Below are 19,677 nucleotides of genomic sequence, written 5' to 3' on the forward strand. Positions count from 1 at the left end.
CTGATTCAAGAAAAACTGTTTTTTCTGGCGATCTTTATCTGTCATCCACAATGTCTTTATTTCACTCCCTACTCCATGCTGGTCTCCTTCTTGGTACAGCGTATCAAATCCTCGGCTTTCATAGCTTCCATCACTTCACACATCTCCTCACTCTGTTCATCACTGAGTACTACTTCACTATCCTCCAGCTTACTCAATTTCCAAATATTGCTTGCTGGCTGGCAGGTGACATGTGCTGCAGCCATGCCCTAGAAGAGGGCTGTTACCTTTTTATCCTTTTGCTTGGGCTTTCTTCCAGGGTGCGTTTTCTTTGTAAGTTTAAATCATGCACCAAGCGCTTGCAAGGTGGGCACTTCACTTCACTTGCAGCCTTCTCTGCTAAACTTATATTTGATGCAGGCAAAAACCAAAGCTTGCAATTTACAGAACCAACTCATGAAAATGGAAACTCAGACAGCCAAACACTTCTAATATGAAAATGAATAGCTTCGTGGTATTCATCTTCATAATGCACAGGATCAATTCCAGGACAGAATTTGTAACCCGATTTTTTGCCAAACATACCACAAAGCTCCATTACATCATCAATTGATTCAATCTCTCCTTCACTCCCAGTCTCATCAGAACATGAACTTTGTAGTGTTTGTATAGTATGGTAACACAAACTCGAGAAGTCAATCCATGTGGGGGGTGATTAAACACTGCTCTCTGTGATATTGTTAGCACGGGGTTACTGCTATCCAAGCCATCGTATCTCAGTGTAAATGCTAATTCTGGAAATTTACTTGCAACATTGTCAACAGTATTTTGCAAAAATTCTTGCTGCTCCATTAGTGATTGATGTCTTCGTGTATATTAAAATAGCAATAAAAAAATTTCGGTTGAGCATTATCAGTGTCATCTTTACTGTTGGAAGGTGTGTCAGATGAGCCATCAGATCCACAGTTAGATGGGATTGGGGAGGGTGGGGTTGGGGATGAATAGCTTAAAACATAGTTTTCTGTGTCTGTTGGTATGCTTGAAGCTGTGAGTATAGGAGTTGTGTCTGTTGTGTGGTGCAACTGCCGTTGCTGCATGGTGTGGGTGTATGTGTGTAGTCTGTGCTGTGTGTGTACTTTGTAGGTTACCAGTAAACGCTGCAGACACGGCTTGGTCTCTGTGTGCCAGGCTGGTCCACGTCTTGAAAAGCCCTCTGTTTGAAGTAAAGTACATATAATCTTCCGATACACTAAAAGATAATCATACCTTTAAATTTACTGCATCATCCACATAACCTTGTAAAATGTGCTTATATAACTTCTTGGGTCAATAATTGTGAAGATGATAGCCTATTGCAGAGCAATTAAAAGTTGTTAATTCAATATCAAGTAAAGTTCCAACAATGAAAAGTAGTGAAACAAGAAATACGAATGATGCTAGCTATTACAGCTTAGCTATATGTGAGAACTCTAGTAGTACTCTGTAGGTCACCTGTTCAATGCAAGTAGGGGTTTCCCACATATAGTTATGTTTTAATTAACCCTTTAAGGACCACCAAAATGTACATATTTCTACCCTGTAGGACCAGGGTGTTTTTCCAAATTTATATGATTTTCGTAAATATGCTGTACTGCTTCACCTGAATAGATTTTCTCCAAAAATTTTTTATTTCAAGGTACACCGTAGGAAGCAGTTTCCATACAATGCACATTTTTATGGCTTCTGGTTGTTTTGTTGTTGCCATAGTAACATATTAATATACACAGTAACACATTTCTGATAACTTCTCCACAATGCTGTTGCCATGACAACCACCAAACACCGTGACCGAAAGATTATAATCGTACGACCAAAACTAACACGTTTTACGTCACTGCGCATATATTTCCAGTTATTGAAATATATTTATTATATGCAATGTACACTGTGAGGAACTGTTTGCATATGCGGCACATTTCATGGCCTCTGGTTGTTTTGCTGTTGCCATAGATACAGTTAAATAATACATGTCTGGTACCATCTCTATGACTGTGTTGTCATGACAACCACTACACTCCATGATTGCAATATTATGAGCGTACGACCAACACATAATAAACCTGTATGGCTTCACCACTTTTTCGAATCGTCATTGTGCTCGTCTGAGAGTGATGTTATCACGTGATATCTATATATCAACTGAATCGCCATCACGTGAGGAGTAATATGACACCAAGCAAAAGTTGATAGGATGATGTACGGCCGAGTTATGGCCTTTTTGTACATCGTTATGTGAAGAAGGAAGACGAAGGGATAGTTCTTTTACTCTTTCAAAGTGAAGTGAGTATCTCTGGGTTGGATGGATGCAACGAAGTATGGGACCATTCAAACCTAAATTTAACAGTGAGTAAGATGGTATTTGTCACTTTTAGATAGCGTTAACAGTTTTTGTGTTATACAGTTTAGTTTTACAAGGCATGCATGCGATCCAGTTTACTGGATTATGCGTTTTCAGTGCTTGCATTTTATAAAACAGCTGTGGGCTTAAGGGTTAAAGTAGTTTCCATATCACTACTGCCCAAGTGTGATAGGAAATCTGGATATTGCTAGCAGTAAAGCAAAAAGTTGTCTGACGTGCATGTGTTGCTAAAAAATGCAAAAAATTCTTGATGGTTCCACTGGATGGTAGTTAGTATAATACATTTGGTGCAAATAAATGTTTCTGTGCATATTACATTGTTATTAGGTTATGTTAGAGGAAGAAGTGTGTTTGCTGCAAGAAGGATACATCATGATCAGAGACTCAAGTACTGATGACCAATGCTTGCGAAGACCAGTCACAGTCTTGATGTCACAGTAAACAGGTCACAGAGTTTGCAGTATTGTGTGACCCAAGCAGTGATTTTGATGATGATGAAGTGACGAAGAAACTGAGGCGGAAGAAACTAATGCTAGAAATGGCCAGTAGCCAATATGTGATAAACTGTTGACAGCTGCAAGTTACTTAATGAGAAAAGAAAGGGGGAGTTGACTTTCGAAATGTAAAAGAATTATTGGTAGTCCATAGTAACACATTCCGGTCTAACAACTTGTATGTTGAGGTTATTACAGAAGCTATACTTGTGCACAGATCACTTTTTATAATCCGGTAAGCTGAGTCACTGGATCTCCCGTTGTAAGTGAGTTGTACGGTTGCTTGGCCCAATACTTTTAGGCGTTGATTGTTTGGTTCCACACAGAACTTTAGCTGTCTGCAATAGTTGAATGTTTTGAATGTGACACTGCAGTAGCCTCAGCTCCAGTATCCAGTTTAAATACTATTTCTTGGCCATTTACTTTGATAAGAGCAGTCCGTGAAGTACCTTTTGTCTCACTTCTAGAAAGCCATTGTCCTCTGGTGGCTCTTCAGAAAGGGTAATAACTGCTTTGCTGCGACAAACTGAACTGTAATGACTTTTTTCTTGCATTTATGACATGCCACTTCCCTGGCTGGGCAGGATTGTTTTGGGTTGGGCCCTTTTCCACAGTAGTAGCACTTCTAGCCATGGTTGACGGGCTGAGGAAGGCGCAACCCTCAGCTATTTGCAGGTCGCTTGAGTGGCTTTCGTGATGTAAAGGCTTGGACGGGGGTTCCCCCTATATGGTATGCTCAGGATTGCCTATTGTCCTCGTACAGCTTCCTGTTGTCGAATCAGTCGTTTTGCCTTCTCAAGGGTAAGTTCTGAGTCCATCTGCAGCTTTGTTGAGAGTGAGAAGTCACGAATACCCACAACAATTCGGTCATAAATCAGCTGTTCTTTGAGGCCGCCAAATTCACAGTCTGCTAGGTTATACAAGGAGGTAATGAACTGTTCTGCAGTTCTGTTTCTCCTTGAGAGCATTTGCTCTTTTGAAGATCTTCCGGACTTTGAAGAACTCATCAAATTTCTGGATGACATCTGCAAATTTCTTCCAGTTTATAGGGGTAATGTTTGTTGAGGTCAACACATCGTCGGCTTCTTCCCCAAGACTGTAAAGCAGAGTGCTCACTTGGTGTTCATCATATTCTTTGTTAAGACCTGAAGCTACTCGGTACTGTTCGAAGCGTCTCTTCCACTTCGGCCACTCGTCAGGTGAGTTACACGTGAATGAGGCAGGAGTCTGCAGTATAGCTGCTGGGTTTGCCATTTGACCATGTCCCACATTACTACACGTCATAGCGTAGCCCTGCTTATTTTGTGGGCCATGCCCACTTACATAAATTACTGTCTATAGAGACATATGGTAGCCATGCCCATTCATCAGTCTGTTGGTATACACAAATCCATGTCCATTATTGTCTGCAGGTTTATGTAGAGACACGCCCACTGATCAGTCACATTTACCGCTGGTAGAGCCTCCACTGCTCTTAGCACCTTTGGCTGGTCTACTACTATCTTCTTGTCTTCCTCCTCTACTTTTAGCCTGCCTTCTTCCTGTACCTTTAGCCTGTCTTCCCCCTCTGCCACTAGATCCTCTACCTCCAGATGGTCCTGGCCCTTTACCATCACTCCTTGGCTTGCTTCGTAATGCTTCATCTATTTCAGTTACAGACAAATGGCATGGTCTTTTGGCAAGTGGAATAAGATCACTTCTACCATTTCTCTTTGCTCCTGATCTTGGCCTGAGGTTGTACTGGGTATCCTGTGAATTATACTCTCCATTTTCTGCTACAGGCTATACCTCATCACTTGGTTCACAAGGCTCTATTGATGAACAAGTCCCCGAGTAGTCCGTTGATTTTTCACCGTCAGGGATGTTCCCGTCTGATAAATATAGTCCACTACTCTCCCAAACACTTTAGTACTTCCAGCACTTCTGTCATAGTCACTCACAGCATTGGTGCTAGTACGTGCATTATCAATCATTTCCAGCACCTCCTCAGTTGATAGATGGATATTAGTAATTGGATTATTAATACAAGCCATTGTACATATGATGCACAGCACAACCGTGACAGCAACTATTGACTCTATAGAGAGAGGAAAAGGAAAATATTACTACAATCTTGCACAACAATCATTACAGCACAGGAAATCAAATAACACCATGCTAAACCATGCAGCAGCCAAGCATACAATCATTAAACAAGCTATTTTACCTTTCATAAGAGAATTCTTTTTAACGCACATCCCAATAATAGTAGAATAACTGAGTAATATAAAAAAAACCATAATAATCTAGCAAATTATTATTAGACAAACTACTTTACCTTTTAAATGGTATAGCGATGTCGAGCACAGCAACTTAGCACCACGAGGCTAGCCATGAGGTTACTCTTATTAATGTGCACTTTTGCAAATAAAGCCCACGTTTTATTAACATCTATCATTCAGAGGCAAGTGCTTGTCTGTATCGATTACTGCAACCTTACTTTGATATCTTTTTGGTAAAAAGGTAAAATATATTTTTGTATTAATGATGCAAATTTAATGCATTGTTGATCTGGAGGGTTAATAAGCACCTTTATTGTACCGGGAAGTTGAAAAGCATGTGCTAATCAAGGGTTCAGCATTGATAAATCCTTTAATCACGATAGAGACAAACTTAGCTGGGAACATAATCCATATGATTACACTTTAATAAAAACTTTGAGAAGTTTAATGAATATGCTGTAGAGTCAGGTTGTTAAGCTTACGTATCTATTAAGTGCATATTATTTGTTAAGTGCATATTATTTGTTAAGTGCATGCATATTTCAATAAGTGCATATGGCCAAATGCGACGATAAAGCTACACACAACAGCAAACGGCAAGAAAAGCTGAAAGCAGTGAAAGTTAATGTCTCCTCAAGCGTTTATGTCTCCCTTGAGGTCTCCCTTCGCTATGTATACAGCATATCAATGATCCGGATAGTGATAGGATAACATGTCTCTAGCTTTGTAGGTACCTCGAAAGCACAGTGATAGCATTACCAATAAAAAATCTCAACCAAGTGTGCTGCTCATTAAAAGATTGTTGACATATTTTGTGTATTGAAAATGTGTGGTCACCAGGGTGTAGCCATGTAAACAAGTCAATTATATCTGTGCAGACTAGCATAGGAGGCTACTTTAAGGCTATGTGATAATTGGGTCCCTTTGTTGGCATGTTTATAGCATGCCAGCATTGATAACTTTATATGAAGAGAATTTTAAGTACAGTAAAAGGTCATGTACATGACTTGACTAAATGCATTGCCGTAAAGTCTGGTTGTTAAGCGCATTCACTTATAAGTTTTGGAGATAACTTTGTAAAAAACCTATCTGTTAGGTGCGTATGCCTAATAAATAATTATGATGAGTGTAACATGGAATCACTATGTTGTAATAGAGTAGTTAATAGGGCCAAACTGTTCCTGTTATTATAAATTATAAATTTCTGTACAAAATATTTATGTTCATAGCATATGGCTGAAAGCAGCACAGGAGATGACTAAGGCTACTGAAAACCACTCTTCAGCCAACAAAAATTAAGATTTTATTTTAATTTTACCGACCCTGTGCTAAGTTCAGTTTGGCCCAAGAAACAAGAAAATTAGTTGAGTGGCCTTAATTTGGTCCTGCAAAATATGTTGACCTGTGTTTTAATTTTAGAATCCAAAAAGTGCTAAGATCGGAGAACAGTGGTTAACTCCTACAATGCTTTATATACACATTCTATTTCTCAAGCTTCAAAGGAAATAAGTTGTTTGCAAGATATGTGATGTAACAAAAATGACATTGTACACCATGAAATGTCTCTTTCATACATCATGCCTCAGCTCGTAGCAGAACTTTTAAGAAGTTCAAGTTCCTACCTTGTCATCATTCCTACTGTGAGCAATGTCTGAAGAAGATCCACCGTATTGTAGAGAAAGTAAGTGATTATCTGTTTGATTAGGTCAACATGAAGAAGATAGTTAGTGTAGGTGTCCACTTTGCAATACACTTATATTTCTCTACATTGCAGAAAAATTAAACTTCCACAAAACATACAATGATTGCTGAGATTCAATAAATATTGTGAAGCATTTACATATCTCTCAGCTGCATTGGGTACTATTGTCTTCCAGCTCAATGTCCTATGTTCTCCTGCAGCAATGTACTAGAAGCAGACCCTGCTGATGTGTGGGAAGCCAGTTCCATTTTGGACAATCATATGCCCAACTATACTTTCCAGCACTTCAAACTGGTTACTACATCTTACTGCAGTAATTCCAGCAGTCATTAAATAGATGCATATGATGTTCAGTAATAAAATGTCTTCAGAAATTGTAGTCTTATAGAGTTGAACATTGCTTCCAGTATCCACAAAATTGAGATGTTAAGTTCTGTTTGTCTATAGTGAAAAATAAAGTAGCAATGGATAAAGTAGAGGAAGTGGTTAGTTTCAAGGCAGGTTGGGTATTCACATTGTTTCTTTAATCTTCAGATTTTATGATGACTTCATCATCATTGTCTACTGATGAAATTAAACGCAAATGATTGTCTTTTTCTTAGCAATATCATTCCATCTAGTTAACAATATCTATATATCAAACATATTAAACAACTGCAAGTACAGCAGCAGTAAGTACAAGGAATCATAATATTTTCCTACATTAATAGACTGAATGGAGTAATGTATAGGTGAATATGTGATACATACTGTTTACTAATGAATTCAATAAATCATTAATCTTGTAATGTATTCTGTTGATCTTTAGAGATTTAAATGTAAGAATGTATAGCAAACACGATGTATGGAATTTCTCACATACCTGTGCATTGGATAGGAGGTTTGAGCTCGTCCATATCCAAGTTGGTAAAGTTTGCTGGTGAAGATGAATAACAAAGTGAAAATATGCATTTGCCGAATGTTGGCAGTTGAAAATTCAAGGCTCATGATCATGACTGAAGGGATGTTGTTAGACTTAGTCAATATTCTGTTGTTATTAGCTGAGGCGTAACTATTAACGTGATGAGCTTTGAAGTCCAGTTTGGCTATTTTTATTTTTGTCTTTTAGGGTGTTCTCAAGAGAGTCAAATGATGTTAAAAGTATGATACAGACTTAGGGTGATGCTTATGCTTACAGCAAAGAGTTCTGAGACATTTGATACAGTACCTTACATGTTAAACCTTAATAGTCACTTTTGGATTAATGTTGGTTGTGGTCCTAGTGTTCACCATCAGAGTCATTCACACAGAGTCATTTTGAGGGTGACAACCAGCCAACCACAGTCAATAGACTAACACTGTCACACGTGTCACTAACATAGTCCTGGGTATCAACTCTTGTAAAGGTCACTGAATTGTGTGACCTTGAGAGTTGATGTCTGGCTAGCTATGATACCTAAGGGGAAATATATGATTCAACCCTACCAAACGTATAATGACTAAATTATGCATGTTTGTGAGTGAGTGCTTGGAATAACAATGAAATAACAACTTACTCAGCATACCATAGCTTCCACTTGGCTTGGCTTCTCAACACCACACATCTTCTCAGCACTATAGGCACTTTTGATCTTAGTGAAAGAAACCTCACCAATCAAAAGGCACAATGGGTATTGTGAAGCTGTGTTTTGTATGAGAAAGTACTCAATATACATACTATATGAATAGTGATATGTTATATAATATTGTTTGGCTGATGTTAAAGTGTCTGCCAGCATTTATATTAAAGTGGGTTGAACAAAATACAATTTTTCAATATTTGCAGTTAGAGCAACAGTTTTTACTCACTTTGGGAACATTCATGGGAGCATTAGCTACGGTTTTGCTAACCACATTCTTTGGTTGGCTCATATCTGTATTCAACCATCTCCTGAGGGGTTCAGTTGAATCTTATGTCCAAGGGATATAATCCAGTCATAGCATGTATAATATATATGTTCAATGATTATGCATTATTGTACATGATATATGAAATGGTCAATATCCAGTAGCAACCCCTCCCAACTCGATCACTTGTGGCACAACTTTGTGGAGGTGTCTGATCTATTTATGACACTTCTCACCAGACACTGAACCCCCGATTGTGCAATGCCTTCTACTAACTCATCTTTGGTTTTCGGCTTTACCTCTCTTCTTATAAATTCTTTTAGCTCATGCCACATGTTCTCTATGGGATACAGGTCCAGCAATTCTGGTGGTGTTTTCCACCATGTAATTTCATTGTCTTTATAAAAAAAGCCTTTCCCAGATTAGAGACGTAATGAGTATACAAAATACATGTGAATGTGTCCAAGTAAAGTGGACCTGCATAAATCTGTATCCATCTGGGTAGACCTCTCTAACAAATGGCAACAGGGTTTGCTACAGGATATTTACGTACACTGGGCAAATATGCGGATCCCAGTCCTGCCTTGCATGCTAATTCCAGCCCATGCATAAACCTTCACTGGACATTTTACCCTGCAGAATAAGATTTGATAGTTGTAAATGATTAAGTTTTCTTAACTTTAGTTTTAGCTTTAAAGCTCTTTAGCTCTGATTAAACTTTAGCTTTTGCTGCTACTACTGCAGCTGGTACTAAAGATTTGTAATATAGTTGCTGTGCTGTACTGCTGCTCAGAAACAAAGCAGCTGTAGTAGCTGAAGCTAAAACTACAGTAGCAGATAAACATTGGCAGCAGTAACAGCAGATAAACATCAGTGGTGGTGGCATTTTTTTAAATTTGGCCCCATCTTCCCCATCTCTATCTGGAAGTTAAAAATAATTAACAGTGCAAAATCGTAAATATCAGTAGGGTTCAGACAAGGTATAGTTTTTAAAAATTTACAACACAACAATACCATGAACACATGTAGAACATACAAATTAGCAATATTTTCATTCCTGCATAAAAAAGATAAATATCTTTGTGTATTCGAATAAGTCGAAGCAATTTGTTTGTCATCGTACAGTTCATCTTTAACTTCTTGGTGCAGCACTGTGCACCATGTCAAACAAAAAAAAGTTGTTTATTTAGATATTGCAGCCTTAAAATTTCTTTGGATTTTGCAAAGTAAACACCTCCTCCTTCACTTTGCGGACAGTGTTTTTGCCGTTGTCAGTATCATAAAATATATAAATATTCATCATCTTGAGCTTACAATGTTTGGAATCAGCATTCCTTTTCTTTGAATTGTCTTCCGACCAATCTGCAGCTGCTTGGACCTCGATGAGAGTTGGTAGTCAGAGCACCTATACATTACATACACCACCCAAACTACGCAATCAGTGACACAAAACAAAGAGACACTGTAAACTACTCTAATAAAACATTTGTTTGAATAAGAACTATAGTTAGGTTATACACTGAAATAAAAAGCAGATAAAATAATAAATTAAGTGCAATATAAAAACCTTTGTCTTTATATTAGCAAACGGTGCAGACATTCAATACACCCACTATATAGGGGTGTTATAGGGGTGTTATGGTAACACTTTAAATTTGTGTAACCAAGCTGGGGTGGTAACATGGCATGAAGGTGTATAGTGGTGCATATTTGAGGTGTAATCATTTAACACACCTATCATATAGCTGACAGATACACGTTCAGCTTTTCCATAGTCCACATACCTCACCAAGAACTGTCAAAATGTTAGACATAAACATGTCATAAAAATCATTTACACTATTCACTTTGCAAAGTCCAACCACTTTGTCAACTCTGGCTCTATACCACTCTGGCTCTATACCAGTATTATTTACATGATATACAACTACACACAGGGACTATTCCTGGGGGGTTCCCCAGGTACACTTGTATTTGTTTCTAAATAAATCACACACTTATCTGAGGACACAATACATGTTACCAGCTCTGTGTGTGTGTGCGTGCGTGTGGCGCGCGTGTGTGTGGTGCGCGTGTGTGTGTGTGTGATGAGCATGCGCGCGCGTGTGTGTGTGTGTGATGAGCATGCGCGTGTGTGTGTGTGTGTGATGAGCATGCGCGTGTGTGTGTGATGAGCATGCGCGTGTGTGTGTGTGATGAGCATGCACGTGTGTGTGTGTGTGTGATGAGCATGCGCGTGTGTGTGTGTGTGATGAGCATGCGCGTGTGTGTGTGATGAGCATGCGCGTGTGTGTGTGTGATGAGCGTGTGTGTGTGTGTGTGATGAGCATGCGCGGGTGTGTGTGTGTGATGAGCATGCGCGGGTGTGTGTGTGATGAGCATGCGCGGGTGTGCGTGTGTGATGAGCATGCGCGGGTGTGCGTGTGTGATGAGCATGCGCGGGTGTGCGTGTGTGATGAGCATGCACGGGTGTGCGTGTGTGATGAGCATGCGCGCGCGTGTGTGTGTGTGTGTGATGAGCATGCGCGCACATGTGTGTGTGTGATGAGCATGCGCGCGCATGTGTGTGTGTGTGATGAGCATGCGCGTGTGTGCGTGTGTGTGTGTGTGATGAGCATGCGCGTGTGTGTGATGAGCATGCGCGTGTGTGTGTGTGTGATGAGCATGCGCGTGTGTGTGTGTGTGATGAGCATGCGCGTGTGTGTGTGTGTGATGAGCATGCGTGTGTGTGTGTGATGAGCATGCGCGTGTGTGTGTGTGTGATGAGCATGCGCGTGTGTGTGTGTGTGATGAGCATGCGCGTGTGTGTGTGTGTGATGAGCATGCGTGCGTGTGTGTGTGTGTGTGTGTGATGAGCATGCGCGTGTGTGTGTGTGTGATGAGCATGCGCGTGTGTGTGTGTGAACCTTGTTTGTCCCTGAAGATTAACCAGCAATATACAGTACATTATGCTAATAGTCTTAACTGAGTAGAAAAAAAAAGGTGCACATAAAAACACTGTTTCGTGTAGCTACTAACTGTTATATAACATTGTCCATTGGCCCGATCTATTTAAATAACCTCCATTGGCTCAAATAAATAATGACACATGGTAGAACAATTCCGTGTAAACTCCAGATGTTGAGTTTGTTCATCACGCAATTCTGCAACAAAATCAACTACTGTTAATATATCCTCTTCTGCTTTCAAAAGGGCTTTGCAGGTCAGTAATAGCTCCTTTTGTAGCACATGCACTTGTCCCTGGAGCTGTCCCATGCTTCTTCGTGGTCTCAGTATCAGTTTTACTAATGACATTGTGATGATACTCCTAGCATTGTGCTGTTCCTTAGTGTCCATCAATATTTTACTATTGCTGTCCACTTTGTAAAAGTCCATGCACACACTGTGGGTTAATTTGTGCATCTGATCATAAGTGTCTTGTCACCATAATTATATATGTATAGCTATATAGTTAAAAAAAGTTCACTCACATTATGATCAATTACATTAAGGAAGCCATTAAAACAGGACAACTTCAAAACTTCTGTTAGTCCAGTTGCCACTTCATTTGTATAAATGTAATCCTCTGCTTTAAATATATACACATGAAACAAAAAGCCAGTATATATAGTGTATATACCCTTATGCATGCAATACATTCTCTTATACTATTGATGCATTTATATAAGGGCTATATAGTTTGGTGCATGGTTAAAAAGTAGGCCTGTATTATATACCATTATTAATTTTGTGACTGGGCATTAGCATGAGTATAAAAACTACACTCTGTACAGAACTAGCTTCCGCATTCTGAAACTTGTAATTGCTTATTATCTGCAGAAATTTTTTAGGCCATAGCATGAGGACACAGAAGTTATGGGTAATAAAAGTTCGAAAAAATAGGCAAATCACAGTTTTAGGTGATCAATAACCAATTAAGTCATCATGCACCCACACAGTCAACAAGTGGGTAGACCGCTGAGCAGATGCGACAATATATAAATATGATCATACAGAACTAATAACTGACAAATAGTATTCAATAGTTAACGTGCAGCATGTACCGACGAAAACAGCCAAAACACCCAGTTTGTCCATGTGATGAAACTGCAGATGTGATCGATATGCGGCAGTACAGGTGAAAAATTTATTCGTCTCAAGATTACAAAGCCAAATATTCATCTTCAAATGCAGTGATAATAACTTTAGGTGCGTGTTACTAGGAACATGTAAGTTTGCTACATATGTTCCAAGTCAGTGTATGTTTTCAAATTGCAGAGCTGTATATGAGGACCTGATATCATTGTGTCTGCTGACTCCATGCTGTGAAGTGTTTTCCTATGGCTGTTCCCTGTTGTACCTGGGTACCTTCAGCTAAGATCATCAACAATTAATTTCCTTTTGCGTTTTGGAGTTGCTGCTTCCTTGTCATTAAATCAAGAGATTTCTTTTTATCAGCTTTGTTCGCATTCCTTATTCTTTCAACCATGCATCTTCTCCACCCAAGATAACTGATTAAGCATTATAGATTACAGAACATTCATACACAGATTAACTGCATGTATACTATACTTACGTAGCCATCTCCAATGTCATCCTTCATAAATGGGTATTTTAAGATCAAGTCTCTAGCTACCTGCTCGCATTGTCCTCTGGTGGGTTTTGCACCAACTTTGCTCATCATCATTGAAACCAAGGTCCTCACGATATCATTCTTACTGTCTCTCGATCCTACAGCAAAAGGAAAAAAATGCAATGCGGACACATGAAATCATAATTGAATAGCTATAATATACCTTAGGAATAAGTCTTAAAAGATTCTTTACTATCCCTATTGCTCCGGGTATCAGCTCCCTGATCTCCCGCTCTTCGAGATGGAGGAAAGTCATTTCATCAATATGCTGTAATTGTCTGAGGATTTTTAAAAAAAAAATTTATACTGTGCATATCTTGTTGTATGTATGTATGCTGTAAAGCAAATAATATAGTAGAGCTGTTAAGTCTTAAAAACAGGAAGGTTTGTGCACTTTGTGATAAAAGCATGAAACTTGGTACACAGCTTGTATATACCCTAAAGGTCATTTTAAGATCGGGAGCCACCTCAGATTTGACCTTTTGTGACCTCTAGAGGTCAATTAAGTATTAAAAATGCCTTATTTCTACCTTTTGACCACTTTTTCAATGAATAAATATAAAGTGTTGGGTGTGAAATGAAAGCTGAATATTCAAGGAGTAAAGTGAGACTAGAATTATGTCTGTACAGTATTCTATTGTAATTTTATGCTATTATTTACCTCATTACATGTATATAAATTTGTACAAGAATGGTAATTTCAAGTTAACAATAGAAAGTTCACAGACAATGGTTCACATTTATTAATCATAGTGACATTTTTCCTGGCAGAAGCATAGAGCAGTGCACTTAAGTGCAGCCTTGACACACTTACACTGTCTGGTACATCCTTTCTTGCAACTGCAATGGATTAGTTCATGGCATGCTAGGGATGCTTCGGAAATTGTGCTCCAAAGAGGTTCCCGTCTTTCTCCACCCCCAATTTGCAGGGTCAGGAAGTTCCTGCATAGGAGTTAAGGCCCTTTTCCAGCAAATATACTGGTATCTAGCTCATTTAATATGTTGTTTGAGTACTTCGCAAGTTGGTGGCAGGTTCTCAAGACTTCTGGTCTTCTGTGTGAACAAGTATTTCCTACTATCATTAACAGTCATGATATCACTTGTACAATCATATAGCAGCACAACAAATCATTCCAATGTTTCCATTGCCACATCACTGATCTCAGTTTGCATCAATGGAAACTCTTCAAAAGCCTCGATGACTTCAGGATAAATTTTCCATGTATTCCAAGCTGTCTTCTTGTCCCTACCACAAAATGATGAGACAGTATCGCATCCTGTAAATGCATGAAACATTGGGAGAGTAGCACAAATTCTAGAATCCATGTTAACAACTACTTCATGGATAGGTATATACCTAAAATTAGGTCCAGTTCCAAAGGCCAGCCACAATTCCTCAAGGTTTATCTCATTAAACATAGAAATCGCTAGTATTACTATGTCAGTGTCTACAGTCCTCACAGATAACTTTCTATATCCTTTATTTACAGCATCAGATGCATGGAGGAATATACGTGTGTCTGCTTCTTCTTGGGAACAGGGAACCACATTATCTAGATCAGCATCAGCCAGTGAGCATAATACATTGGTTCTGTCAATTGCATATATACTCTTACCATCTACAATTGGGATCTTTATTGCCTGGTGAGAAAGAAACCTGAAAAGTTCAGTTTTATTTTTATCCAAGTGTAAGGAATCTTTCCATTTAGGTGGAAGGACTGTAGTAGAAGCAACTCTTCTTCGTATGCCTTTTCCTCTCTTCTCCCTCGTTGTTGCTTTCAAACTATTTTCCATACACACATCCCAAACAATGTCAATTCTATTGGCATTCTGTAACTGAGACAATATATATGAACCAAACACTGTGTCTGCATAATCTTGAAAAGTTCTTGCCGTTCCAGGATGAAGCATGTGAACAACAGCAGCATCATCAAGAATTATGGCATCAATGTTAGGTGCATGTAACAACTGTTTTTCACACAGTTCAAAACAATGGAGGAGATCTGACTTTGCACTAGGTCTAATTTTTCCTCCCAAAGATAATGATGGTGGAGTGGCCTGATTTTCATGGGCAAAGAATGTATCCAAGTCCCCATCTCTGATTTGACAAGATATATGTAGTCTAGAAAAAAGACTACAGTCATTCATTAGTGCTGTGATTTGATTCTGCTGTCATGTAGGATGATGTTTCACTGTTGGTTTGCTGAATAAAGACAACTTATTTTTGATGATTGGCATGGGTTTTTCACATTTCTTCAATAAACCTTCTGTACTGATCATCACCAATCGCTTCAATTTCCTGGACTGTTTTTCCAACAGAATTATCCATAATATCTCTTGTATCAAGGACCAATAAATCTTGACCTTTCTCATGAAATGGATTTCCAAACTCTTCGAACACTGCAATTAAAGAATTTACATCTTTCTGAAATGTGCACTGGACACTACAATACTGTTCATGATGTAAGTGTTTGCCATCTTCCTGTGCTATGTTCGCATACTCCTCAAATTCTACTACAATTCTTGCAACTTCAGGTCCAGCCACCATCCAATGCTTCAAAGCTAGGGAATCAGTTGTCAATCCAATTGCTCCTGCTGACTCTTTGACTGTAGCATTATTTTGCTCACGGCACTGGTCAATAGCCATTGCTGAAAACTTGTTGCTAGTTTTGTGGATGACGAATTTTCCTGCATGAAATTCTGCCACAATATCTGGATGCTTTTCAGAAAGTGTCATCATGTCACGAATATGTACAGGTAGCCACCTGGAGTATTGAATGTGGTCTATAATGCAAACATCCAGAAAGTGATCTTTGCCATACAAGGGATTCAATGTAAAGCTGAAAATTTCCCTCCCAAATAGGCCTAACATACAGCAGTAAAAGAATCTCCAGGGACAATGTTTTAAACCAGTAGCTGAACATTAAACTCTGCTGTGCTTGTGATAAACACCACTGCTCAAGAGGCAAATTAATCCCTGACTCAGATGTGTATTCGTCATATGCTTGTTTCAAGAGTGCATGGATACATGCGGCTGTGACTTGGTGTGCATGCCTTGTCTTGGTCACATGGCTTACTTTAATGAAGGAATCTGCTGTACCTGCACTTGCAATGTCTGCTTGTACTATAGCACTGGTCCATCCACTCTCTGCAAGCCAGTTTGCTTAGATATGCACATTGAGTTAAGATACATTGGCTTGCATAAAACTTTAGAGATGTATATCTTTGTAATAGAATATGGTACAGACATAATTCCAGTCTCATTTTACTCCTTGAATATTCAGCTTTCATTTGATACCCAACACTTTATATTTATTCATTGTATAGAAATGGTTGAAAGGTAGAAATTAGGCATTTTTATTACTTAATTGACCTCTAGAGGTCACAAAAGGTTAAATCTGAGGTGGCTCCCGATCTTAAAGTGACCTTTATGGTACATGCAAACTATGTACCAAGTTTCATACTTTTATCACAAAGTGCACAACGAAAGTGCTTAGCAGCTCTACTAATAACGATGTATCATTAAAGGGAGAGAGACATGGATTTTTAAAATTCTTTTTTATTTCATAATTGTATTGATTTATTACCCTAATGTATGATTGTACATATGAAATTTAATTTACTGTATGATTTGTTAATGAAATACACGATCAAAAATGTTTCCAGTGTAGATCTTACGTTAACCTGCGTCATAAGTTACTACGTCACAAGGGGAACACTGCGTAAATGTAGTATACATTCCATGGGAGATCTTTTCAGTAATTTACGTTTCATAGTGAAGTTCATTGATCGACTAGGTATAGAAAGACTTTGTTATAGATAATTCCATGTCATCAATGGATTCCTACATTACTATATCGCGTCCTTGCTCGACATCTTCCCAAGACACTATGATTTCCGATGAATACAGCGACGTTTCCAGCTTGGTCTCTAGCAATGAAATTAGCATTTTCAACGAAGACACAGATGAAGAAACTGAGGAGACAGCTATAAACTCTCTTGAACCTTACCAGTTCGAGCCAATAGATGCTACCGCTAGCGATTCCAGCCAACTAACCGAGGATGAATCATCGTCTGATGAAGAGCAATTTAGTAAATTGCCGAATGATATGAGCTGGTATGACTATTCTACCACTGCTAGTCAGCTGATAATTCCATTCCTACAGGTGCCACTGTGGCAATTGTAAGATGATGCCCACTAGAAAAGAATGTATATGCTGTTGCTCCATTGTTGAAATGGTAGCTAAGCTGGAAGAAGTTGGTGCTACATGTATCACTGAAAGTGAAGGGTTCAATGCAGTTTGTTTAAATCAGTGGGTCCTGGAGACTGCTTATTACCAATACAGACAACAGTACGGCAAGTATAAAGAATCTATTCACGAGTACGTTAAACATCATATAGCACATTCCCCTTAAACCTTTAAATTTGATGTGCAGGCAGTACTGATTCACAAGCTACCGTCAACTGACTCGATGGTGTTGGGGTTGGCTGGGAAAGTCAATAAGAATAGTGCTACCAAGCTGTGCTGTGGATAAAATTAGGCACACATTTCCTTCAGAGACATATGCAGGCTTTAAGTACCCTAAATTGTAATAGTATATAATAACTGTATATCATGTATATATATATATGTTTAATAAAGTGAACAAGTAATTGCGATGTGAATTGCATTTTACATTAGCTAAATTGACTTTTGTGCTGTTGTATTGCAGCTGCTTTGTCTGGTCGCTCGAAGCAGAACATAGTGGCTTAGGCTCTTCTTCATCTGACAGATCTCCCCCTCCTGTGTTGCATTGTTTAATGGTTTCTTGTAGTAGTTGTTCGATATAATCTGCATACACATCAACATAATTACTATAGTTAATTAAAATTAACCATTTCACATACCATATGTAGCTTTCACATGAACATTGCGTACAAGATAACCACCCTTCTTGTACTTAGGCTGTACAACATCGTATCGTTCCACACCTTGTTTTGTGACTGCTTGAGGGCGATTACTATTTTCATTAAAATGTAGTGCTGCTAGCTTTAGCCTGAATGATGTAAAAAGCAACTTTATGTCTGCAGGTTAGGTCACACAAATTAGTAAAGGTGTAAATAGTTAGCTCACAGTACAGAGAAATTAACACATCAATCAGTACATTTAACACTAAATTGAATGAACTCAAAACGAAGTCACTCAAAACGAAGTCAAGTGACTATTGCATTACCTGCTTTTCATTCCCTTGTAGGAAAAAGCAACTGCCTTAGGTGCAAAATTAATCACAACATTGTGAAATGACTCCAAGCTAGATGTTTGATGAGCACTTGAAAGGCGGGTCATGTCCTTTAAGTGTGTTACATTGGTCAGAAGACGTGTTAGCTTCTCACTCGCTTTCGTGTCTATTCAATAAAATTAATATACCGGCATGCTCATCATGTCACTTACGTCTTTTAAACCATTTTTTCCTCCTATCTCGGCGCCGCAGTCTACCATGTGAACATTTTGGAAATTTTGTGCTGTGCCTCCTGTGAACATCATGGACATGGTTGTCCAATGACAGCCATTTAGCTTGCACAAGTTCACTGTCATCATCAGGTGTTGTGGACACACACCAGTATAGATGGTTGATGATACTCTTCTGCCATTCACTAACTAATTCACAATTCTTTTGTTTTCCCAGTTTCTCCAATTTCTTACGAAATCCTAGATATATTCTCCAGTTGTGCAGATGTACAAGTATAATTATTATATATACTTTTTGCTACATGCCATGTATCAAAATAGTGTTTGATGTCTGGGTGTGCTTCCCGTAACCATTTGTTTATCTGTTTATGCCTGTCTATGACAAGTACATCAATGGTTAGGTGATGGCCTTCCAGAAATTCCATGCAGCGATGGAGACCCTCCTTCTCCATATGGTAGCTTCCTTTAACTTCATTGCTCTATTAATAGAATTTACATGTAGTATACACCACATACTCCACTATGTACCTGAACAAGCTGTATATCCAGTATTTTATTAAGGCTCAATTCGAGCATGGAATATGATCCATACTTAGCACTATGTCCAGGGCCATCAGATCTTCCATCACCACCAATAACCAAGCCTTGCTGATTCTCTTTCAGTTTATTAAGAAGAAGCAACTGGCAATTCTCCCAAATAACACAAATTGCTGGATGAAGATACTTTTTCTGATATCTAAAAAATGTCTTTCTACTTATTGTAGCACAGTTAAGGGTCTTAAATACTCGGAGCGCCTTGGCTGGTAGGGAGCCAGTGTACAGAATAGCAGCAGATGTTAGAAGATTCCCAGCTGGAATGTTACATATGTATGGCTGGCTTTCCCAGACAAATGTATTGTTACACTGACTGCATGC

General features: G+C 38.8%; 2 protein-coding genes across 2 annotated transcripts in view; one reads left to right on the forward strand and one right to left on the reverse strand.

Annotated features, from left to right (window-relative positions):
• LOC136244975 (uncharacterized) overlaps positions 1-19,677 on the reverse strand; it is a gene marked incomplete in the record, with an annotated part of 57,243 nt that overhangs the window by 36,672 nt on the left and 894 nt on the right. The window contains 9 exon segments of the mRNA XM_066036499.1: positions 12,974-13,190; positions 13,256-13,410; positions 13,476-13,590; positions 17,990-18,144; positions 18,201-18,349; positions 18,527-18,698; positions 18,745-19,002; positions 19,055-19,241; positions 19,291-19,677. Coding sequence (XP_065892571.1) covers positions 13,573-13,590; positions 17,990-18,144; positions 18,201-18,349; positions 18,527-18,698; positions 18,745-19,002; positions 19,055-19,241; positions 19,291-19,677 — 1,326 coding nt within the window.
• Positions 16,839-17,988, forward strand: LOC136244979 (uncharacterized). Its single transcript, XM_066036505.1, has 3 exons — positions 16,839-17,429; positions 17,479-17,694; positions 17,750-17,988. The coding sequence occupies exons 1-3, from the start codon at positions 17,140-17,142 to the stop codon at positions 17,757-17,759; spliced, it is 516 nt and encodes a 171-aa protein (XP_065892577.1). The 5' UTR covers positions 16,839-17,139; the 3' UTR covers positions 17,760-17,988.

This window comes from Dysidea avara, chromosome 14 (assembly GCF_963678975.1).
Source record: "Dysidea avara chromosome 14, odDysAvar1.4, whole genome shotgun sequence".
NCBI lineage: Eukaryota > Metazoa > Porifera > Demospongiae > Dictyoceratida > Dysideidae > Dysidea > Dysidea avara.